Source organism: Festucalex cinctus, chromosome 20, assembly GCF_051991245.1.
Source record: "Festucalex cinctus isolate MCC-2025b chromosome 20, RoL_Fcin_1.0, whole genome shotgun sequence".
Classification (NCBI taxonomy): domain Eukaryota; kingdom Metazoa; phylum Chordata; class Actinopteri; order Syngnathiformes; family Syngnathidae; genus Festucalex; species Festucalex cinctus.
The window spans coordinates 17,219,321-17,244,524 of record NC_135430.1 but is presented as its reverse complement, the minus strand read 5'-3'; the positions used below and the strand labels follow the sequence as shown (position 1 = coordinate 17,244,524).

Below are 25,204 nucleotides of genomic sequence, written 5' to 3'. Positions count from 1 at the left end.
ATGGAGCAAAAAAAAGAAAAAGGAATACAAAAGTTAGCGCTGACCTTTTTGTTAGATTAAAGGCCAAACACGTTTGATCATTTTAATGTAATTTTCACCTGGGCCATTGACTTTTGGCAAAATTTGACACCCCAAGGTTTTTTTTTTTTACTTTCTTCATTTTATTTTGGAGCCGATTGCTGCTCTAAAAGGCTACTTGCTTCCATTAGCCTCACGGTCGATTCAGGGTCATGAATGCTTTTAGCATTCCTGAGTTTCGTGACATTCACTACTGCAGCCAGAGACATGGATATTTTACCACCGTTTCTCTTGACCTGAAAAGTAAGTTGGCAAAACAACACGATTAGCCTAGCGAGTTCACCTATCGTCTCCACAAGTAGATCCATTATTTTCAATTGGAAAACGATTTTTTTTTTTTTTTTAACTGTCATAACAAATCTTATGTCAACCAGCTTTCAGACAGCTCATCCCTAGATGTTAGTTTTAAGCAGGTGTAAAGGTTGTTTTCCGGAAGTGCTGCCAAGTCGTTCGAAAGTATTGATAAAGTCGTTCAAACGAGGTATAATCGATCGAGCGTATTGAGAATAAATGTATAATAATGGTTATACCAAGATTTTCAAATGACTATTCGAATGACTATCAATACGAACATTTGAACGACTTTATCAAAACTTTCAAACAATTTTTCAGTACGTACGAACGGCATAGCCCAGGTTGCTATTGATAAAGTCGTTCGAACGTATTGGCATAACCGGTTCAACATATTGGTAAAGCGTATTAGAACAATTATACCAATACGTTTGAACAACTTTATCAATACGTTTGAACGATTTCGCACCACGTTTGAACGACTATCAAAACGTAGGGACAACTTGTCAGTACGTACGAACGACATAGCCCAGTTTGTTATTGATAAAGTCGTTCAAACGTATTGGTATAACCGGTTCAACATATTGGTAAAGCGTATTAAAACAATTATACCAAAATGTTTGAACAACTTTAGCAATACGTTTGAATGACTTTATCAAAACGTACGGACGACTTTTCAGTACGTACGAACGACATAGGCCAGTTTGTTATTGATAGTCATTCAAACATATTGGTATATTCGGTCCAACATATTGGTAAAGCGTATTAGAACAATTAGACCAACACGTTTGAACAACTTTAACAATACATTTTAACGATTTTGCAGCACGTTTGAACGACTTGATCAAAACGTACGGACAACTTTTCAGTACATACAAATGATATATCTCAGTTCATTGTTGATAAAGTCGTTTGAACGTATTGGTATAATCGTTACATTAAATTTGACCAATTCGTTTAAATGATCACAATATGTTCAAACGACTTTATAATGACATCCGAACGACACAGCCCGGTCCAAAACTGTTCATTTCATGTAGGCAGTTCCAGCGTTAGACATTTAAAAGCAAAAGCAAATTAAAGAAATAAAAAGGGAAAAGAATACAGTGCAAGATGCTTAAAAAAAAAACTGCTTCATTTTTTTTTTTTTTAATAATAAAAAAAAAAAAAAAAAAAAAAAAAAAAAAAAAAAAAAAAAAAAACTGCTTCAAATCACCTTAATCATAGATGTTATGTCAAATGCGCCACTCAGTTTCCGCATTCACCTCACATACCGCCCAACTGTTTAGCATGTAGATCAGCTCTTCGACACTTCTTTATCTCCTATATGCTCCTCACTTTTTCAATTGATAATTAATTAGTGTGACCAAAAATTAATTAGGGTCTAGTCCAAAGAATGCTGTGGTGCATTGCTAAATTAATTCCTGGAGATGGAGGTAGAGTGAGAGAGTGAAGAGGATTAATATAATATCCAGACTGAGTGTTAAAGTTCGTTTGTCGCCTCGGGCTTTAATGGGAGATGATGAAGTCAAATGTAAATATCAAACCCGGAAATCCCGCGATTAACCTAACATGGCCACATTTACAACCTTGTGAAGCAAAAAGTACACAATCGTTTAAGAGAGTCAATTCATCTACAGCTAATGATCATTATGAGGTGCAATCGTTTTTCTTCCCGATTCATTTCACACCAGTGGTAATACATTTATAGAGACAAGATACAATATTAAAATCAAATACTTTTACCATTTTATTCACACATTCACTGCCAGCCCAGCAAAAATGCATTATTTGACGTCTTTTTCCGTCAATGGCAGTCAATGACTTAAGATGAGATGTAACCAAAATTGATGGATTTTTAAGCAACATTTGGAGGATGCTGCAATATAATCACAAAATATATTGGCACATTGTGTTTAACACATTCACTGCCAGCCCAGCAAAAATGCATGATTTGACGTCTTTTTCCGTCAATGGCAGTCAATGAGTTAATGTACAATTTCTACCACTTTATTATATGACAAACGCCCTTAAAACTACATAGCAAAAATTGAAGTGTTAAAATTTTGTGAGTTGATTTTAACCTTTAAGGTGTACTTTGAACATTTTAAGAGTTAAATGGTGGCCGGAGCTGGTGATCACCGATTGTTAGATGAACCTCGAAGGCTGAATGCAATCTTTTCCAATGGGACATAATGGAAATATAAATAATCCCTCATCATAAATCATTATTTAACGGTGTAGGCAACATTTTAATTCATACTCTCATTTTCATACTTGTAAGTCAATCAGTAATGAGTCGCAGATGTGCCTCACGCATCTGACTTTATAGGATTTTTAATCATCACACACATGTAAGAGGAAATGAACAATGTAAAAAAAAAAAAAAAAAAAATGTTTATCTATAACTAATAATTGCTTTCGAAACAGGGGTGTCCAAACATTTTCATTTGAGGGCCACATACAGAAACTCAGAAGGACGTAAGGGCCACATAATGTTATGAAGAGAAATTGTGTTTAGTCCTAAAAATTGTACAGATAATTTATTTGTGCTTTTGCAAAAAAAAAATGCTACAGTATATAAATCAATTTATTTGTAATATGGCAGTAGTTATTATAGTTTTGGAATTTTTCATTTTATTTCGTTTTGAGTTTTGTTTTCTTAATTTCGTTAGTTTTAATTAGTTCTCAGTGTGGTTCTGCTTGTTTTTATTAGTTTTAGTTTAATAAATGCTTAGTTTTAATTTAGTTAATTTCAGTATTAGTTTTATTTTTTTTTATGTGTATTACTTGTGCGCAATATTTAAAAAAAAACACCATGGGAGCAACGTCATTATTCCGATTTATATAAAGAACAATCTACTAAAAATTCACATTTAAAATCATCCCCAAAGCCTCACGCATTAAATTAATTACCAAACACTAAAACGAAGGAAATTTTTGCTATATTTATAGTTAGTTTTGTAAACATAAAATGTAGTTTCAGTTAGTTTTCTTTTTTTAAAAAGCATCTTCGTTTTTATTTTATTTCGTTAAGGAAATCGTTTTTTGGAATTTTAGTTTTAGTTTTTTTCATTAGTTTTAGTTCACTAAAATAACCTTTAATAGCACCTGTGTTTTTCGACACCCTCCCTTCTTACTTTGACCATCTCCAAACATTTTTGTTTATATTTTATTGGAACCGAGTCAAATGCCATTTTTAGCACGTCGCGGGCCACTGAAAAATGGACGGCGGGCCGCAAATGGCCCCCGGGCCGTAGTTTGGACACCACTGCTTTAGAATCATAAAAAAAAAAAAATGTACACACTGGGATATTCCGTTTTAGAAGTTCCAGTGTAGTGGCATGTAATTGCAGATTTGTGTCTGGCAATTTTAGAACCTTGATGGATGATAATGTCTCTGAACTCCTCACAGGTGATTTTAAATCACTTCAATGACCCTCCAAAAAAGAAATCCCGAGTTTATTTTTCATATAAAGTGGTATGAACTGCCATCCTTGAACCATTTCCAAACGTTTATTACTCGATTACTTGTTCGAAAGGGAAATAATTCTCCCGCAAAGTGTGTGTTGTGGTGATAATTGTGACGCGTTGTAAAGCAATCGGGAGTTCATAACTTATTGACGCTAGAATGACAATTAGATGCGGCGCTGTCCGCACACTGTGACTGTGATTAAATTTGTTGTAAATCACGATGTAAATTAATCACCTCCCCAAAACCTTGTTACGTACTGCAGACAACAACTAGCATCATTGGAAAAGGTCAAGTCTTGCCATTTGGTTTGAAAACGCGCGACACCTCAGCTGCGATGAATTCTTCATGAGCAATTCGTCCAAGAGGACGACATGTGAATTTAGATGCATAATGGTTTTCTTCTTTCGGGCTCTTGTCTTCAAGACAATTTCCTTAGAGTGATTGCAAGCTGTAAATCTGGCTAGGCTAAGCTAACATTTGGTGTTCTGGTATTAGTACATGGACAAAGAAGTGAGATGAGCTCTTGGTTACTCTACTCAAGTAACCAATCACAGCTCAGCCTGTGAATGTCACATGACCAAACCTAGAAAACAGGTGCGCTGTGATTGGTTACCTGAGCCCTTGTGATGTCATTTTCAGTCGACAGCAAGTTGCAAAATGTGTTTTTAAAAAGGTACTAATTGTACGTGAAAAATAATGAAAGTATCAAATTTATTATATTATAGACAAAATATTCATGTTTGACTGCCAACAATGGATAAATAAGTAAAGTATCCCTTTAAGAGTCACAAGCCGACTGAGAAATATGAAAAATAATTACCAGTAGAGGGAGACAGAACAGGAAGCCTGGTGGTTCACCAGTTAGTGTCCTGAGTTCCTGAGAAGGAAAAACAAAAAAACATATTGAAGGGTTAGTTATAGCATTGTTGAAATAATTGGCCATAAGTTTGAATGTGAACGGTTTATAATTTAGGTTTCACTTTCCTTTAGGGCTGGGTATCGATCCAGAATCGATTCGATTCGATTCACAAGGGCCCGATTCGATTTGATTCACGAGGATTTCACGCAGTAGCTATTTTAGACAGTCAAAATTACCAATGCTGCAAATAGTAGAAACTTCTTACTCTAATTTAATGCATTAGTAAAAATATGATTATTTACATTAAGAATTGAATACATTGCAGTTACACTAATAATCGGTTTTATTTAACATGATTACAACCACAGTACAGGCTGTGTAAATAAAGTGACAAAAAAAAACAACTGACATCCATCAATTCATCCATTTTGTTAACCGCTTTTCTTCACAAGGGTCGCCGGCGTGCTGGAGCCTATCCCAGCTGGCTTTTGGGGTGGTGGGGGGAGGGGGGATATCGATATATCGATACATGGTTTTATGTATCGATATTAGGATATGAAAAGGCGATACGATATCAATATATCGATATTTTGTACCCAGCCCTACTTTCCTTACATGACACCATCGCTACATTTTATGCTAGGTCATATTTTGAACATGCATTTCCTTAACTCTGCCGTATCATTTTAATAATGCGGCTCACAAGAAAACAGAATCACATTAAAGCTTGATGCATGTTTAAAACACTTCATTTTCCATTTCCGCCACACAGATGAAGCGAACGGATCAGTTGTTGAAAAAGAAGACGTAATCCCGTGATCTCAGCTATCCTCGCAGTAATTGTGAAAGCGGAACGCACCGCATTACAGGTGAAAATGATCAGATTGTGTGAAATGAAAAGAGACGGTTTCACGGGGCTCTTCTCCATGTGTCCGCTGTTTTTCCGTCGCCTTTTTTCGGTATCGTCGGGACGCACTTTTTCACGGCGATTCATGCAAATGCTCGCTATTAACTTGCGGGAAAGGGAAAAGGCAGCTTTTCAAAGTGTCACAGACCTTCACTTCAACGAGTTACAGTACGTGTCTCCGCTCACTACCTTCAGTATATAATGGCAGCAGAAATTGAAAATCATAGCAGCTTTAACACAGTTTGACATCTCGCTCGAGTCTCGTAAATGAAATCCCTTCGCTTCAGATCGTGGACGGGCTTGTGCGGATTCGAGGAAAAAAATAACGGCTTGGTCCAAAGTACGGCTTTTGAGAGACAAGAAAAAGAGTGGAAAATGCAATTCCCGTACAAGTCCGGAGAAATCCTGTCACTTACGAGAGACATTTCTATAATGCCGGCTCATGCAACACGTTAGGGCGCACGTGCGATGGCAATCTCCAGACACCTTGCAAAATTGATGCGACGCGGTGCAGGGCTGCGTCTTAATATCAAGCGATGCAAATGTAAATTCCTTTTGTTGTTATTCTTTACATGTCTCTGTAACACAAAAGTGAGCTCTGCGTCAACCAATCAATAGTCAGCTGTCGGTGTATTTGAGGAACACGGGGACCATTTCGTTCAATCAATTCAAACCTGAATTTGAAAATGCATATAAACATCTTAATTTGACTGCGTTCGATTTTTAGGAAGTTGGATTAACGCGCGCGCACACACACGCAAACTATTCAAGTGTACTTTTTGCATTGACTCAGCAATCGTCACGAAACGTCAAAACTATATTTTCTATTAACTCATTCCTTCGCTCCCTGTCATTTTACTGGATGTTGACTGCTTTTGCAAGGCCCACAGAATATTGTCTTCTATTGCTATAAAAACATGGAACCTAGCAAAAGAAAGATTAGAGTCTCTTCTTTCATGATGAAGAAAAAGTATATTTCTATCGGTGTCCATTTTGAAGCAATTAGCTTTAAAAAATGTCGCTAAGTTTCCTCATTATTTACAAACCTGTTGAAAACACTGGGGAAAAGAGCTTGTTGCAACATGGCCCTGGTTGATCTCTTATCTGCTGCCACCTGCTGGCCGTTTTTTGTAATAACTACAAGGGTTGTTCCGATACCGTTTTTTGGGCCCCGATACCGATTCTGATACCCACCTTTGCAGTATCGGCCGATACCGATACAATACTGATACTTAAAAAAAAAAAAATCCTCAAAATGAAAAAGCTGTCCTGCCATTGGTTCAGAGCATTCTTATATCGGTAGCAGTAAACATGTCACGTATCAGTGAAGGTCGTGCACGAGCAAGACACAAGAAGCTGCATCCAAAATCCTATATTAGAGTTGGAATTCATCGTATCGGCAGATTACTTGAGAGTACTCACCGATACCGACACCACTGTTTTAATGGGGTATCGGCGGATCTGCCGATACCAGTATCGGTATCGGAACAACACTAATAACTACAATTGCCTTCTGTAAAAACGTATAAATAATAGGGGTGTGCCAAAAAATCGATTCATAAAAGAATCGAGATTCTCATTTATTAAGATTCAGAATCGATTTAAAAAAAAAAATAAGATTCAGAATCGATATTTCTGTTTCTGCTGTTTGCTTGTTTAATATTTAATATTAAAAAAAAATCGATTTTATTTAAATTAGAAATGAAGAAGAAGGGGAAAAGGCAGTTGTAGCCCACATGCTGTTTTTGTGGAAAAAAGGCACTTACAATACCAAATTATTGAATTTTAAAAAAAATAAAAAAAATAGATATAAAAAAATTAAAAAAAAAAAATTTAAAAAATAAGACACTTCAATGTCTCTATTTGTCATTTTGTCTTGAAAAGCAGACTGGAGTACATCATGACAATTATTTGTATATCTGTAAATTGAAGCAGAAATCATTTGTCAATCAAATAATTTTGAATCGAAAATCGTTTGAATTGAGAATCGAAAATCTTTAATCGAATTGTAGACCCCCCCCCAAAAAAAAATAAAATAAAATCGCAATTGAATCGAATCGTGAGACAGTCAAAGATTCCCAGCCATAATAAATACGTTTTTGGGACCAAAAAGGGGGAAATGAGTTAACAGTTAAATTGAAATACACTGCAAATAATGAAAAATGACAAATTTGCCGCCACAATGTAGTTTCCAGAAAAACTAACAGTTCGTCCAGTTTCTTGTATAACTTGTAAATTGGGGCACTCGTACGCATTTCATGAAATCTGGTTCACGATGATGCTAAAATACTTCTCAAATACCCCAAATATATTGAAGGCAAAAAAAGTGAAGAGAACAAACTATGCGAGTTAAAGCAATTGATTTGTGGATATAAACACATACTGTGTCTAAATCCACCCTTGCTCAAGTAAACACAACAAAAATGTGCTGAAAAGTCAAACCGATATTTTGAGACCCTTCTCAGCAGAAGAAGTTGTATGCCACGTCATTGCTTTTTCTGTCAAAGAGTTTTTCCCATTTCAGGATCAATAAGTGGACCAACAAGCCCCGAATCAGCCTCACTTTGTGTCACAGACTGACTTTGCTCTCACACAATAAGTGACGACACATTTATTTTATGAAGTAACATTGCAACAACTCATTTGGAATCAGATACTGCGAAAAAATGATAATGAAGCAGATTGGTAATGTAAGTAGCGGCGCATCAATAGCTTTAGAAGCAATGTGACCTACCAGGCATGCTTTTATAATGAGCGATGAAAGGGCAGGGACGGACGCGTCACGCCACCAGGGACCATTATAAGCAAACGTGGACTAACCTGTCCTCACATCTTCCTGACCGTTTGACCCCGGGAGCCGAGCAGCGGTGTATTTTGCGGTCCATCCTCCATGAGCGGCACCGTCACTGTCCAGCGGAGTGACACAAGCCAGAGCCATAGCGAAGCCAATCGAATCACGGCGCCGATTACGACTGCGGCCCAATGGGCTCGTTTACCTTGAGCCGGGCAAATGCACCGAGTGCGAACCTCGTCCCAGTGTCACCGTACGCGCTGTTGTCATTTAAGAACACGCTTTTTTGTCAAGCGAGATCATTGCGCTTTCATCTTAACCTTTATTGATTTCAAAATGATCCGCCATTACCAGATGGTTCCCTTCAGGGCTGTGTAGCATTGTTTATTGATTGTCAACAGGATCCTAGCCGGTGTGACGAGCTTATTATGTTACATTACTTCCAACCATACAAGTAGCTTTTTTTTTTTTTTTTTTTATCCGCATAACTCTGGCTTACGTTTACATAATTACGTGTTAAAGCCGACGCGCACACTAAAAAAAGAGAAACAATCAAATCACAGACAGGTGTGCTATCAGCGAGATTAAGTAACTGGAAAAACCAATAACGTGAATACATATGTATGAGCTTCTGGTTCTTGCTGCGAACATGCATACATACTCGCATTAGCTACCATATGTGTTTTTTACAATCGCTTTGCTATATGGAACATCAGCTTCAACTGCCTGCTTGCTGCTAACCCCGGCTAATTAGATGGCTATTAGCGGAAATGTTTACAGGCACTATGACTTAGCCTTGCGACAAAAAAAGGAAATGAGGGAAATGTTTGGTGTATTCTAGTTTTATGTGAATCATTGTTGCGTGTATGTAATCTACAGAATCACATGATTATGCAAATTGACCTGAAAAACTACATACCAGGCTAGTAACTATCAATGTTATTTTTCAACGTATATTTCGTATACTCTTCATTAGTGATTGTGTGATGATAATAACAATAATAAAATGTTGTAATTTGTTAAAAAGAGCAAGAAAACACAACTTACAACACAATGAACCAGCACAGGCGAACCAAAAGCAGGGAACTAAATACAAACAAAACTAACAAGACACACCTGGTCAAGATGCAATTAGCTGGAGAGAGAGGTGATTGGTTGGCAGGAACATGGCTGGCGAGAACAGGTGGCGACGGAAACCTAACGAGAGACAATACATGGACAAGGCAGGGAACCAAGACTTAACCTTTGAAACAAAACTAAATCCATTCAAAACAATGTAAAAGTCCGCAAACACAAATCTTTTTTTTTTTTTTTTATTGAACGTTTCTACCACAAACACGGATCTGGGCGTTGTCTCTTATTGTTAGTTTTGTGAAGTATGTTGTTGCTATAAGTATGAAAGGTGCTATAAAAATAAAGGTTTGATTGATTGACTGTCACAGAAGTCTACAAAGTTGTATGTGGTAACAGCTCATGGTAATGTTAGCTAAAATTAGTGTGTGCGCTAGCAGCTAGCTTTAGTAGCTGCATGCATAGCGTAGAGTTGATATTTTTTGTTTAAGCTACCTTCAAGTGTCTCCTGTGTCCTTCTAGAGCAGTTTTCAAGTGTGCTATGTTGCTTTAAGTATGAAAGGTGCTTTAAAAATAAAGTTTTGATTGACTTTCACACAAGTCTACCAAGTTGGATGTGGTAACAGTTCACGATAATGTTAGCTAAAATTAGTGTGTGCGCTAGCAGCTAGCATTAGTAGCTGCATGCAGAGCGTAGAGTTGACATTTTCTGTTTATTAAGCTACCTTCAAGTATGAAAGGTGCTATAAAAATAAAGGTTTATTGCCACCGACTGTCACCCAAGTTGTGTGCAGTAGCAGCTCACGCTAACGTTAGCTAACATTAGCAGCGACAAGGTAGGCTCTTGTGGGATGGGTTCACATTTGAACTGGTACTGTTCCAATACTCGGTACCTGGGAATAGATACCGGTACACAACAGAACCAATTTTCAATCGGAACTTTTGTATTCTTTTTTTCTCTTTCTCTCGCTCTACCACGAAAAGTACCGTATTTGGTGCCCCCCCCCCCCCCCCCAAAAAAAATAAAATAAAATAAAATAAAAACAATTGTTGTTCCAGGTTTTCTAATACATAGCTTTTAACATTAAATTATTGTTTCTAAATATTTGCTTGTTCTTGCATTTGTGTGGGTTATCTCGTTACAAATTCTCTTTCGGGGAATATGATACATCGTGCATATTAGTTAACTGGTTACACTAATTTCATTTGTGTAATTGAATCTCAGCAGAACTAAATAACTACACGAGGCTTAATGGGGAACTGCTGTCGCTCCCCCACCGTTTCATTGGGCCCGATCCTTCATTTTCATGCGTCTAACTGCTGCTCATATAGTATTTCAAAAGCTAGGATGGGCGCTAAGTGTGTGGTTTTTATTCGGGTGTAACTTGTCAGACAAATCTGCCACATTTGGTATCATCTTTTCCACATGATCTTATAGCGTTCAGCATCAACAAATCCCTTTCAGCCATTTTGACAAGAACTTGAATGTGAACTCACTCACTGTTGCTATTCTCTTCAGGGGACTCAACCATTTTCACAGTTTAACAAGGTCATGCTCAGCAACATCAGCTGGCAGAGATTGTCTGCAAGCCCCCCCCCCCTCGGCAAACTGATGCATTATGTCACCTACAAATCTCGAGTGGAGCTTTTGCCTCTCTGGGCAGGTCAAATTGAACTCTCAGAGGGTTTTTTTTTGTCTCCGGGTTCAAAAGATGCACTTTCAGCTCAGGGCTGGTTTGAATTGATCAGGAAGAGAAAGAGATTCATCTTTTCAAGACAATATTCCGCACGATGACATATGGACAAAACACTGTAAAAAAAGCTACGTTACATTTGATTTGCGGCTCTTTCAGCGCCGAGCATCGTTCTTGTTGGCATTTTCAGGGACAAATTGAAAAGAATACAAAACTTCTTTTCTCTCTGTTGTTTGGAGGCAAACGTGTTTTATTTCTTCTAAGTGATCACACCTGATTGTAAATAAAATGGAGGACGGGCAGCAAACGTTTGGTGGGCGCTTACAACGTAAAGGAAGGTTGGTGACCTCTGATTTGAGTTCTCTTCCTCTAATAAGCCAAGTCCTAATAGACTCCATTAACGGAAAGAGCTGGAGGGAGCGAGCCCCACACATCGGCTTTCACAGTCAAAACGGCATATGTGATGACTTGCAGTCTGGCTGGCTGAATGGACCAGACTCGGAGCCCTGATAAGCTCCTCTTCCCTTATTATTTCCCCTCATTTAACTTGCTGGGGGCCGTCATCGCACTCCATTTTCCTCATGTGCGTCTGGCTCGGGCTCAGTTTGGCTAACGCGGTACAGTCAAACCTCGGTTTTCGAACGCTTCTGTTCTCAACCGAATCGGTTTTCAAACAGAAAATTTGAGAATTTTTACGTCTCGGAACTCGTCCAAAAATTCGGCTCTCGACCAAACTGGAAAAAAAAAAAGCTGAGCCGAGCTAACTCGAATGGCCAGGATGCTTCCTCTGTAGCACATTCGTGTTCAAAGTTCGTTTGGAGCAGACATGTTCATTGTTATTTACGCAAATCTTTTTTCAAATTTTTTGTAGTTTTGCATCGTGTATTAGCACCTAATCATGGGTCCGAAGAAAGCAAGTGCAAGTGGTAAAGCTGGTGAAGAAAAGTTGTGCACAGAACTATTTAATTTAAAAAAAGAAATGTGTGCATTTTTTTTTTCTTCATCATTTTAGATAGGATATCTAAATAAAACAGTCTATTTCTACCCTTTTCTATTTATGGTAAACAGTATACAGTGCAGTTTATGGTGTAAAATAGTAAAAAAGAAAAACTTGGAAAGAGTTTTTTTTAGACTTGGAACGGATTAAAATTATTTACATTAATTATAATGGGAAAAATTGTTTCGGATTTCGAACAAATCGCTTTTAGAACAGCCTTCTGGAACGGATTATGTTCGTTTGACTGTATTCGTCTAGGGCAGTGGTTCAATCAAATCCCAGAGGTTCGGTGAGTCAGTCTCAAGGGGTCGGCGGAGGTCAAGACACGCACCCGACTCAACAAAACGAGTGATCAACACAGGGGAAAATTATCAGTATCTGTTCCAATTCCTTTTTAGTTCTAATACAAATGAATCATGTTGTGTAGCCATGTTCTGTATTACGCATGGCGCTGTTGGTCGATGTAAAGTGAGCAAAATCAAGCGGGGCAGATCAAGGAGCTGCAGCATTCCCCGGCAAAAACAACATCCCTTGCCAAATCTGGGAGGTTCTTAAAAAAAAAAAAAAAAACCCGGCTAATTACCGACTGCTCGCAAACCTCATTTAAAACGCAAAGGGCTTTTACTGGAAATCAGAGGCGCTAATAAGTTGCCTGCCCATTCTAGGTCATCAGCATAAGCAGGGGAGCATGTTATTTCTCGTTAGTTTGTAACTTAAAACTCGGCTCTTTGGTTTATCCACTGCTGTTTTGTATCATTATCTGCGTTAAAGAAAGTAATCATCAAACAAATGTATGAAAGTGGCTCTATAATGAAATGCCATGGGCTATAAGAACTGGAGATAAATTATTTATATTGCTTTGATGAGCACCAGCTTGCTTGTAAGGAATGGGGGAGCGCTTGGAATTTCAACTATAAAGCAGCGTTTTGCAGGAACTTTTCTGGGGGTGTTTTATTTGGGCTGGGGGGGGGGGGGGGGAGACAAGAGTGAGCCGTTATTTTCATACTGTTATTTACAAGTCAGGAAAAGTTGAGGCCTTACAGACAGGGTAAACAAATCAGAATTTGAGCCTTGTGTCATTCACACATTTGTAAAGCGATTCATACAATAAATCAATTAGAAAGGAATTGAATTGCTACGTTGAGCTATCTAGCAAAACTAGGTATGTTTGAATGTACTTAACTCATTTGCTCCCAATAACGTGTAAATACGTTGTAATGTTCTAAGTGTCCCAAAGACGTATTTATACGGTTTTTTGTTTGTTTTATGCTAGAGCATACAGCAGGCTTTGATGCAGCCTCTCAACTGCAAAGAACCGTTGCAGAAATGGTAGTTATTACACAAACGGCCAGCAGGTGGCAGCAGAGCAAAAGAGATCAACCAGGGCCATCTAAAAAAAAAAAAAAAAAAAGTTCAATTACTTAGAATTTTGAATAGATTTGTGAATTGAACACACTATTCTGTGGGCCTTGCAAAATCAGTCAAAATCCAGTAAAACTGCCGGGAGCGAACGGGACTGTTTCTGTGAAAATGGCTGGGAGTGAGTGAGTTAAGTAGGCTAAATGCGACAAACATAGCATAACAAATGAATAACAATACAATCATAAGTTTCAAATAATATTTTTTACTCAATTTTCGAACATTTGGGTATGATGTGCTAAATAATGTGGGGTTTTTTTCCACTCGCACATGCTCAATAACCCGCGGCGTTATGGGAAATTTTGCTATCTGTAGCAGTTAGCCTACACGTTCGAACATACTAGCGAGTACGTTCGAATGTATTTGTGAGTACATTTGAACATATTTAAATACGTTCGAACATACTCGTCAGTCAAAAAATGTTTACTCCTTATTGGTAGCTCCACAATTCCGCATTGTTTAGCGCTGTTGAACTGTCAACCAAGATAGCATTTAGCATTAGCGAAAGTAATAACACAAGCGCCAGTCACCAGATTGTATAGCGATTAAATTTGTCATAAATAGTTCCGACTTCCTAGTGAGAATTTATCATATACAGTATAACATAAATGTGAAAATCACAGTTTTTAATTTTGGAAAACCTTTTCACTCTATACCAGTGCTTCTCAATTATTTTCTGTCATGCCCCAATCCCCCCCCCCCCCCCCCCCCCCCCCCCCAGGAAGAAGAAAACATTTTTTTATGGCGTCACTTGAGGGTCTGCTCTATTTGAGAAGCACTGCTCTATACAGAGAAACTTAAAATAAAAACGTAGGAAAAATGTTGCACAATGAAGCACCTGGTCAACATCATGTTTGTAAACAACACATAAAATGTCCCATTTGAGCTCTTGGTGCCCACAAATCGTCTTTAATCTCATTTTTGTCTGCGTCACTGCAGGGTAAGAAGCGCTGGCATGGCAAGACTCAACAAATAAGACAAAGGAAGCAAGGTCAGATAAGAATTTCTTATTATTCCAATAAAAAATACATTCATACAGAAATATAACAATTTTGCAAAACAATTCCAAATAAAAATTTCATAAAGCATAAACATAACAATTTTACAAAAGTTTTTTTTTTCCTTTTATACAAAGAGTCAATTGTGAACAAAGCTGTGTGTTTGTTTGTTATGTGTGTGTGAGACAGAAAATCTGGAATAGTGGCAAGAAAAGAGATGACGTCGAGTGAAAAACCATGTCAGCAAACAACAGAGCTGTTTCAAGGCTCAATTACGATTTGAACTGGATCGGCTGGCGGCTGTATCTCCGATCTATCGTCGTTTCGAGTTTGTACACGTCCTCGCGCGCCACCCGCCCAATCCGAAATCTATACATCGCAACGCCACATCTGATTCCTTTTGGCAAGGTGGCGGGGGATCGTTTAGTCCTGCGTGAATTGCGGCCTCCACCTTAGCGTGCCGCTTTTCTTTTTTTCCTGATTGAACTTTGTCAAGCACTGTCAATTGGTTGATCTTTCCCCCCCCTACTCAATTTTGGGCCAGATAGTGCTTTTTGGTTTTCATAATACTGTTGCTGCCTTGCTAAAACAACGCTCCCCAGACAGGTCAATATCCAAGCTCCGCAGTCAGCAGTCTGTGACAGATTCCATGCCAACAAAGCCTTTAGCAATTCATTACTGTGAGGCACTACAAGGCGAGGCCTGTCCAACTGCAGCCTGTTAATTACAATAAATCTTTAGCTGTTTCTTCAGTCCCACTTGCAGGCATAAAAGGGACAAAAAAGAAGAAGAGGGGGGGGATACCAACTTCAAAATAACAGGCGTCTTTTGTACCTTTTGAGCTGTGTTTGATGGACATCAGTACATACTACACAGTAGTTGACATCGTTAATAGCGAGAAAAAAAAAAATAAGTGCTTTAAACAGACAGACTTAACTATTTACAGAATTGTAGCTAAATCTATGGAAGAGGATTAGGGCCAGTTGAGAGGAAAAAAGGTTTCCAGCATTCTCACTTTAATCTCAGAATTTTGACTTTAAAGTGAGAACTCAGGTGAGAATTCTGGCTTTATTCTCAGAACTCTCACTTTAAATTCTGACTTTAAAGCCAGAATTTTGACATTAAATCGAAAATGCTGACTTTTTTCCCCCCCTCAGAATTCCCATTTTAAAGTGAGAAAAATAGTTGCACTAATAGTCATAATTCTGACTTTAAAGTGAGAACTTTAAAGTCAGAATTCTGAGACTCACTTCTGACTTTAAGGTGAGAAATCGGACTTTATTCTCAGAACTCTCACTTTAAATTTTGACTTTAAAGTGAAAATTCCTACTTAAAAGTGAGTGCTGACTTTTTTCCCTTAGAATTCCCACTTTAAAGTGCGGATAATAGCACTAATAAAGTCATAATTCGGATTTTAAAGTCAAAATTCTGAGATTAAAATCAGAATTCTGATTTTAAAGTCAGAACTTTAAAGTCAAAATTCTGAGATTAAAATCAGAATTCTGACTTTAAAGTCAGAATTCTGAGATTAAAGTGAGAATTAAGTCAGAATTCTGACATTAAATGTGAGAATTGTCACTTTAAGGTGAGAATTCTGACTTTATTCTCACAACTCACACTTTAAATTCTGACTTTAAAGTGAGAATGCTGACTTTTAATTCTCCTCCCCTCCTCTTCACTAACCCTCATCCTCTTCCGTATAAATCGATGCTAAGACTCAAAAACAAAACAAAACAAAAAGCACTTGAACGACCACAGTTAAGAAAACAGATGGCTGTCGACGAAACACAAAGAGAAAGACATTTTGTAATTGAGCCTTGAGCAAGCTTGTCAAATCACCCATACAACAAATACCAACAAACTCCCCTCGGGGGCAGTCACTTGCATAAGGCACCATTCAGGTCAACAGTGCATTATTAGATAGAAACAAAGTACAAAAAAATTCCAAAATTTGTCACCCCAAGGCAGAAGATGAATGAGAAGAACGAGCAAGCGGTGATGAAATGAACACAGGAATGGAAGAAAAAAAAAAAAAAAAGAGAGGGAATCATCAAGGCTTTATGTACAATATTGTAACATTTTTTTTTTCAAACCGTTTGCATTTTAGCTGCACTGTAATTGAAACTATCTGCAGTCCTGATTATAGTGGAAAACGGGAACGGAACAAACCCTAGAACCATGCAACACCTGTCTATGATACTGAAGTTATAGTTGTGTTATACCTCTAAGCACACAGCTTATACAATTGAACTACAAAGGAAGCTTTGTAGCTTGTAAAAAAATAAGAAATCAGGCTACATAACACATTGCACATTTAGTAGCTGCACCAAAAAACACCAAAACAAACAAAACAAAACAAAACAAAAAAAAAACATCTCATACAGCGACTGGGGACTAGAAAGGTTTTTCTCCCGGTGGAAAAACCTCCTCACCCCCAAGTCGAGGTGCCAGACAGACTGCCACTGGGGAAACACAAGTGGAATGTTTCCCCCAGAAAGCCCACTCAACGTCGGTGCCAGCCCCGCCCCCGCCCCCTCCCCTCCCCCCACCCCCCCCCAACCACCCCCCCACCCGGGGCCGGGCAGCCCATACCAGCTCATTCACAGTACATTCGTGCTCACCTCAGACAGTTTTTGCAAAGTACCAGTGTATCAGCCGTCCCCAAAACATCATGCACCATACAAACAAAATCATTCATTCTTTTCTTTACATTTTTTTTTTTATAATTTTTTTTTTTTTTTTTTTTTTTTTTTTAAATCCTGACCGTTTGAATCAAAAATTGCTCTCAGCATCTTTCTCCCCGACCGAACGTTGACGATTTTGTCCGCTTGTTGCAACCTTCAGGGCGCCCCTCCTCCGAAGAGAGGTCCCGGAGGCACTGGGTTTCAGTATGGTGCAAAACAGCATGCTTTGGCTGGAACACACTCCCACCACCACTCCGCTCTCTGGGATAAGTTCAACCAAGAGACTGGGAGGGAGACTGTGTTTTTTTTTTTTTGTTGTTGTTGTTTTTTTCCCCCATTTAAAAAAAAAAAAAAAAAAAAAAAAAAAAATTGCCCTCCGCTGTGTTGCTTGGTTTGGTGCTCACCCCCGGCTTCAGATGTGCCTCTTCATGTGAAGAGCCAGATGGTCAGACCTGGAGAAACATCTGGGGGCGGGGAGGAGGGGAAAAATAATAATAATAAAATATTAGTGGGAGGCTGATATGCGTTTTGAATTTGAATTGAATCCACGTTACAATATATATATATATATGTTTTTATTATTTATTGAAAAGGTCCCTCACTTTATAATGAGGGCACATCCAAGGCTATTTAAAATAATAATAAAAAAAAATATATATATATATATATATATATATATATATATATATATATATATATATATATATATATATATATATATATATATTTTTTTTTTTTTTTTTTTTTTTTGCAAGGAATTTTTGATCATGTTCAAAAAAAAAAACAAAAAAAAACATTAAACCTGTTAGTGAATGTTGCGACCTTGAACGAACCCTGACATTCAGTTCGGTTACTGGAAACTGGTGCGGCTCCTTAATTAAACTAGACCAAGTGCAAATTCTGGGGAAATTGCGTGGGAATGCTGAATGCTAAGATTTGAATGCATGTTGAATGCATATGAAGTAAATTGAGAGATAAATTTATGAAATTATGACCTCCTGGTTACTGGGCAATGCACTTTACCAACTGTGCCACCGAGCAGTCTAAGACACCTGGTTATGATGATGATATATGGAAGTGGGCGTGGAAAATGATACTTAGAAAAAGTATGTCCCATTGTAAATGAATGGGCAAAAGTTGATATTAAAGGTTTAAAATTGTGCAAATACTGTAAGTAATGTGGAATCACACGACATATACCCCGGGAGGTGTGAATTTTTGAAGCTAGTTGAAATTTGAACAGTGTAAATTGGAAGCATTATGTGGGAGTTGTTAAGCGGCAAAAATGTGTGGAGAATAAAAATCACTAACATGTGGGAATGCTTCAGCATTCCCACAATTAGAAAAGCGATTAGGGCTGAAACATGACAAAAAAGGAGAGAAGACACTCGGTTCAAAGCTCACGAGGAGAGAACTGAAAAAAATCCCTTCCTCCCCCTCTCTTTTTATTTGGTTTCCACGCCCCTAGTTACAATCCTAATAATGTAAATGACATCATAGTTAGAACACAAACATGTTGAACATTAGATAGTCAAAAGTAACTACACTTCACTATCTGTACCAATTGAAGATGTTATCCTTCAGCCATTTATGTTATTTTGCCACAGAAAGTCACGTTTTTACAAATCAAATCATTGCCTCCCATTAGCCAGGATTGGAGCGTTCCAATATAGAGTTGTCAAAAACAATCGATTAATCAACAAGTAATCGATTATCAAATTAATCGACAAGTATTTTAGTAATCGAGTAATCGTTTGGAGTAATTTTTTTTCAATTTAAAATAAATAAATAAATTAAACAGTCATTGTTCATTGAATTGTGTATTCATTCACGAAAGAAGACTAATTATTATATAATCAAAAATGGAAAATTATCCTCAACCCTTTATAGTACTAAAAAATGTCACCTTGATTCACACAAAAAAAAAACAAAAAAAAAAAAGTATAAAAGTTCCACTCTGCCTTGTGAGTGAGAAACTCTGCGATTCTATTGGTAGCAAAATAGGTCAAACTTACCTGTCACAGTGACTGCATTTGAATGGCTTTGCCCCGGTGTGCTTCCTGAAGTGTCTGGTCAACTCGTCGCTCCGCGCAAAACGCCACTCGCAGCCCTCCCATGAACACCTGTACGGCTTCTCACCTGCAAGCAGAGGATAGAAACACATTTAAAAGCAATACCAAAACACGGCTTTTTGATGTCTGCTCGTATTTGCATAACATTCACAAATCAATCAAGCCTCAGGGTGAAAACAGGCCCGATGAGTGGCGCGGAGTCACCCAAGACAGATACCGCCGAACCCGTTTGCTTGACTAGCATGTTTTGTTTTCCTTTTTTTTTTTTTTTTTTTTTTTTTTTATAAACGCAACAAGGAAGCATGCTCGGAATGTCGCCGGTGACAAACGTGGGATCCGCAAAACCAGAAAACCCAGCCGTGCAATTTCACGCCTATAATCCAAAATCAAACAAAAAAAATGACCACTCAGAGGCTCCCATAATGCACCGCCACTCCCCCGCCCCGCCCGAGCCCATTCCGCCTTTCCCGTGGCGAAACTCGATCTGTTTTGAAGTCCCTTTATCTCCCATGTGCAGCCCCACCCCCTTTTTTTTTTTTTTTTTTTTTTTACTCCCGCCTGCTCGGGCTCCCTCACTGGGCCAGTCAGTCACATTCCACAGAGATGAGGTCACAGTTTAGGTATCCAGCCATGCAAGGCTAATGTTGCTGCGCACCATCTGAGGACAATCACGCTATGTGGATCTTTAATGACGTCTGAATTAGTAGCGTAGGGGTGGGAATATTTTGACTGTCACAATTTGATTGCGATTTTTGGCTCTGCGGCTCGATTCAGGTTGTGTTTGAACAATAAACATAACATGCGTTAAAGTGAAGCATTTAATGTTTGCGTGTAACATTCAGAATATTTGTTGATGTCAAACTATCGGGGTCATTTTTTTTTTTCCCACTTTAAATTATGCAAGTAATTAACTGATTAGAAAAAAAGAGGAGGATGAGACGTTCTCTTAACATTAAATGCCGGAAAAAATTAACACATAAGAGGTGCATTTTAAATTTGGCGGGCAAAAAATGTTGATAAAAAGCCTTTTTAATTAAGCGATTAACTCATTTGCTCCCAATAACGTGTAAATATGTTTTTTTTTTTTTATGTTTTAAGTATCCCAAAGACGTATTTATACGTTTTTATTTATTTTTTTTATGCTTGAGCATATAGAAGGCTTTGATGCAGCCTCTCAACAGCAAAGAACGGTTGCAGAAATGGTAGTTATTACACAAACGGCCAGCAGGTGGCAGCAGAGCAAAGGAGATCAAACAGGGCCATCTAGAAAAAAAAGCTCAATTACTTACAATTTTAAATAGATTTGTGAAAACTGATGAAACTTAGCTCTCTTCTAATGCTAATTGCTGCAAAACGTTAACAGATAGAAAAATACTTCTTTTTTTCCCGATGAAAGAAGAGACTTTAATCGTTCTTTTGATAGGTTCCATGTTTTTATAGCAATGGAACACAATATTCTGTGGGCCTTGCAAAATCAGTCAAACTCCAGTAAAATAGCCGGAAGCGAACGGGATTGCTTCTGTGAAAATGGCGGCGAGTGAATGAGTTAAGACAAATTTTAAAATGTGATTAATCTGATTAAAAAATGTAATCGTTTGACAGCCCTCGTCTTAACGTTACTCACCGGCATATGCTCTTCCTACGTTGCAAAAAACAACTTTTATTGGAATGACTTGAACGTGACTTTTTCCTTCTACTCTCTAATGTGGCTACAATTTAACAGTATCCGGACCACACTGCCCCCAAGTGGCCAAATCGTGTACAACCAAAACACTGCTTCATACTGACCTGTATGAGTGCGCTGGTGTGCTTTGAGGTGCGAGCTCTTCGTGTAAACCTTGCGGCAGCCGTTGAACTGACACCGGTGTATCCTCCTCCGGCCGTCCGGGGAAACGTCCCCGCAGGCGAGTCCCGTCTTTTCCGAACCCTTGACCGCACCGCCGCCGCCGCCGCCGCTCCTGATTTTCGCCGGCAAGTGCAAGTCGCCGTGTGCGCCGACCCAGCCGCTCACGATGCCGCCGCCGCCGCCGGGCTCGCAGTTGGCCTCCGGCGAGGACGGCGGGGTGCTGATGACGGACGGGCTCAAAGGTCCCGAGCCGACCAAGGCGGAGCCGAGAGGGTTGGAGGTAAAGCTGTGCGTGGGCGAGAGCTCCTCGGAACTGTCCGACGCGTCGCTGCTGGCGTCCGAATTCACGCTGTTGGTGTCAAAAATGTGACTGTCGTGATTGTCCTCGTCTCGGGGCGCCGGCGGCAGCTTGGGGTCGGCTTTGGCCTTGTCCCCGCAGGCCAGGATCAACTTGCTCCAGAGGTCCTCCTGGCCGTCGAACTTGAGATCGGGGGCGGAGACGTACGGCTCGCTCTGTAGATAGCGCTCCAGTTCCAAGCACGTCTGAAGCGGTGACAAAAAAAAAAAAAAAAAAAAAAAGAGAAAAAGTACAGTGAGAAAACATGAATTTTAACACAACCCCTGCAGAGGGTGGGCTCCTTCACAACAGCTTCTATGAGGAGGGGAGGGGGGGTCCTTTTAAATGATGAATATGCTCCCAAGCCCAAACATTGGATGTGGAAAACTTGCCTGTAGCATTTTTTTTTTTTTTTTTAGAAATACTATCATGTGTGATGTCATGAGATAAATATTGTAATTTCAAAGCTGATTATCTTTGTAAAGCCAAATGTATGTAGGTTGTTATGTTGTCACCCATTACATTGATAGCTCAACCCACTGGTGTCCAAACTGTGGCTCGGGGGCCATTTCTGGCCCGCCATCCATGATTCAGCGGTCCGCAGCATATACTAAAAATGACATATTGGCCCCGCAAAAATTTGTGAAAGGGCAGGCGGTAGATGTGGACAATGACTACTATTACTTAAAAATAAATAAATGTAAAAAAATAAAAATAAATCGCTGGCATCGAGCCAAAAGTCGATTTGGTATTTTTTTCCCCAAAAATCTATCATAGTGGGTGTTATTTAATTTAATTTTACTAATTATTATAATAATTATTATACATAGTTTTACAAATGTTCCCTAATTTTCCGCTTTAGGTTCCAAAAAATACCAGCAATAAATGAAGACCGCAAAGTAGTTAGCTTTGTTTTACATTTATTATCAATGTTTTAAGGCTCTAAAACCCATCGCCACACAGTTTATACAGTTTTACATTTTCAACATTTTTTTTTTTACTTGTTTACCTTCATACATTTTAGAAAATTGGTACATTACTGTAAAAAAAAAAAAAAAAGAAAAGAATGCAAATTGCACAAAAGAAAAAGTCGCAATACAGTGAGGGAACACTGAAATTGACCAACAAAGTGTTGAAAATGTCTTGCTCTTTTTGATGATGCAATGTTAATGGTTGCTGTTTTTGGGATCTCCTGAAAAGTGAAAAGGTTTTCAGCCTGACACCAGTACACATTTTTTAGATAAGGAAATATTCAAATGAAGTATTTGTCACTGAACATTTTTCATAACACTTATTTTTACATGCACTTTGTGCATCAAGGTCCAAATTGTGAACATATCACATGAAAGAGTCCCAAGTAACTGCTTGAGAAATGGTCAGCTGACTACAGATAGCTCTTGATTGGTTCTGAATGCAAAGAGATCCTTCGATTTTTTTTTTTTTTTTACTGTCTGTCGCCCTCGGAGGAAAAGTTTGAACACGCCTGTGACTGACATTTCCGATGAAACGCCATCTTTTCCTCATTTGCCCAACACACACTTTGCAGCTCGCAACATTGTCATTTCAGTGGCCCAGTGACTCACTGAACGAATTTTAGATACCTTTTAAGGAAGCCACTCAAGCCTTCCCCAACACGAGCTGCTTTTCCTCTGACATGCAATCACATCCTTCCTCACAGTTTGTCGGCTTACACGCATGCACAATTTACTCCGGCGGCCATTCATTCAAGACTACGTTCATGTAAGAAGAAAGATTTCCTCCAGGAAACAAACGTCTCTCTCCTTTTGTTTTTTCTGCAACGTTTCCCAGCTGTGCATGCCTCCCTGTGCGTGCCAGTGGGGGAATTGGAATTTGATATCTTGCTGCGGTTTAAACAGACGCTGACCAATAACATCAGGTACACTTGTTCACATCCAATGCAGTTTTGTCAGCAATGGATTCTCTTACGTGTGCGTTTATAGTGGCGTGAAACTGCACTGCATCATAATGGTGATATTTGATCGCCTTGTTTAGCTAAAAAGAGGAAAAACAATGATGCCAATTCAAGTTCAACCGAAATATTTTCACAACTCGCTGTCTCACCGACATTTGTTTGTGATATTTATTTATTTATTTTTATCTGCAGAGTTTTCCCGACAGTACACACAAAAAAAATGCTGAATGGAGTATGGTGGAGTCGTGCACACATGCACGCGGGTGTTTTGGACTTCCAGCTGTCAAGACGTGACACAGTGATCCACTTCGCTCGGCTCCGCATTCGAGCCATCGAATCACAAGCAAATTGACTCCGCTCGACATAAAACCATGCACATAACATAGATCACATATTTACCTGCTGCCAGTACTCCTCCAGTGACGGTAAGGCGGAGAAATAGCCCGTGTCGTGAACTATTTGAAGTTCTTGAAAGATGCTGCACATGGGTAGAACATCCATTTTTTTCCCCCGAGCTTCTTTCAAAGTGTTCGATCTGCGCGTTAAATGTGTTGTGAGGAAGATAAAAGAAGCCACAGATGGGGGGAAGAAGCGAAGAGTGTCCCCTCGCGAAGCGAGCAGCGCTTGTTTTCAAAAGCAAGCCTCCGTCCCCCTCCTTCTCTCGCTCGGCGTTTTAAGGTATTTGCAAACACTGCACCGGACTGGATGGAGAGCGACTGGCTCTGCGAAGTTCCCTATTCAAACCTCCAAGCCCGCCCCTCCTTCCTCACGGCATGATGACGATCGCTTCCGGTTCAGCCAATCAGCGGCGAGCAGCCTCCTGCATGCCAAATGAGATCACAGGCGACCAATGGCGGGGAAGCTCCGCATTCACGAGCCTCGCTCTCCGCTGCGATTGGCGCGTTTGACTCGCAGCGTCTCGTCGCTGATTGGATGGTTATTTTTAGCGTGTATATAAGCGCGTAACGCCGTACGGCCGCCCGCTCCAGTCTGTGGTGGTGTTGCTAGCTTCATGTTTGACCACAGACAGCGCATGTGAGCCGAAACTGCTGGAGCCTTTGAAAACAGATCCTCTCGCTGTTTCTGTGCTCTCAAGTAGCACGTTGACAGCAGCGTTTAAACGCCATGAGCTCACCAAAACTGTGGTGAGGAGTGTGTGTTGACATCGGCCTCGAGAAGAAGAAGAAGAAAAAAATAAGTTTCTGCATATTCTTGGGACACTGGTTGCTGGAACTGTCGACCTATTACATAAGCACATAAGTTTTATGAGTTTAAAGTAAAATATTTCAGTCTGAGAAGTTTTGCTCATAATAAACTGTAATTTAGCACTCATGTTCCCAAATAAAAGTTTTATTTTATGGTATTGTATTATTAAGAAATTGTATGAGCAACTCCAAACTGTTTTGAAGATCCAGGAATATTTGTACATACTTTTTGAACAGTATAATTTGTCCCTAAATACATTAGAATCTCAGAGTCTACAACAGTGGTGTCCAAACTACGGCCTGGGGGCCATTTGCGGCCTGCCATCCATTTTTCAGTGGCCCGTGACATGACAAAAAAAAAATATATTATTTGACACGTCTCGTAAGGCAATAAACTGTTATGTACTGTAGAGCTTTTCTAAATATGCAAATGAAGTATTGATGACTAAAATAACACAAGATAATTCAGTTTTAGAAGAAAATACTTTCTTCCACTCTCTGCTGTCTTAATTAGTGTTGTTCCGATACCGTTTTTTGGCCCCCGATT

At 39.1% G+C, this 25,204-nt stretch overlaps 2 protein-coding genes across 3 annotated transcripts in view; both read right to left on the bottom strand.

The window, feature by feature from the left end:
• Window positions 1–8,550, bottom strand: part of adarb2 (adenosine deaminase RNA specific B2 (inactive)) — a 318,324-nt gene extending 309,774 nt beyond the window's left edge. For both annotated transcript variants that reach the window (XM_077509148.1, XM_077509142.1), the window contains exons 1-2: window positions 8,431–8,550; window positions 4,665–4,721 (exon numbers count right to left, since the gene is read on the bottom strand). The gene's annotated coding sequence lies outside the window, so the exon portion shown is untranslated. The remainder of the gene's footprint in view (window positions 1–4,664; window positions 4,722–8,430) is intronic.
• Window positions 8,551–17,610: 9,060 nt separating this feature from the next.
• On the bottom strand, window positions 17,611–24,187 carry klf6a (Kruppel like factor 6a). The gene is made up of 4 exons (XM_077508936.1): window positions 23,852–24,187; window positions 21,125–21,725; window positions 19,280–19,403; window positions 17,611–17,728 (listed from the first exon to the last, which is right to left on the bottom strand). The coding sequence occupies exons 1-4, from the start codon at window positions 23,951–23,953 to the stop codon at window positions 17,677–17,679; spliced, it is 879 nt and encodes a 292-aa protein (XP_077365062.1). The 5' UTR covers window positions 23,954–24,187; the 3' UTR covers window positions 17,611–17,676.
• Window positions 24,188–25,204: the final 1,017 nt, after the last annotated feature.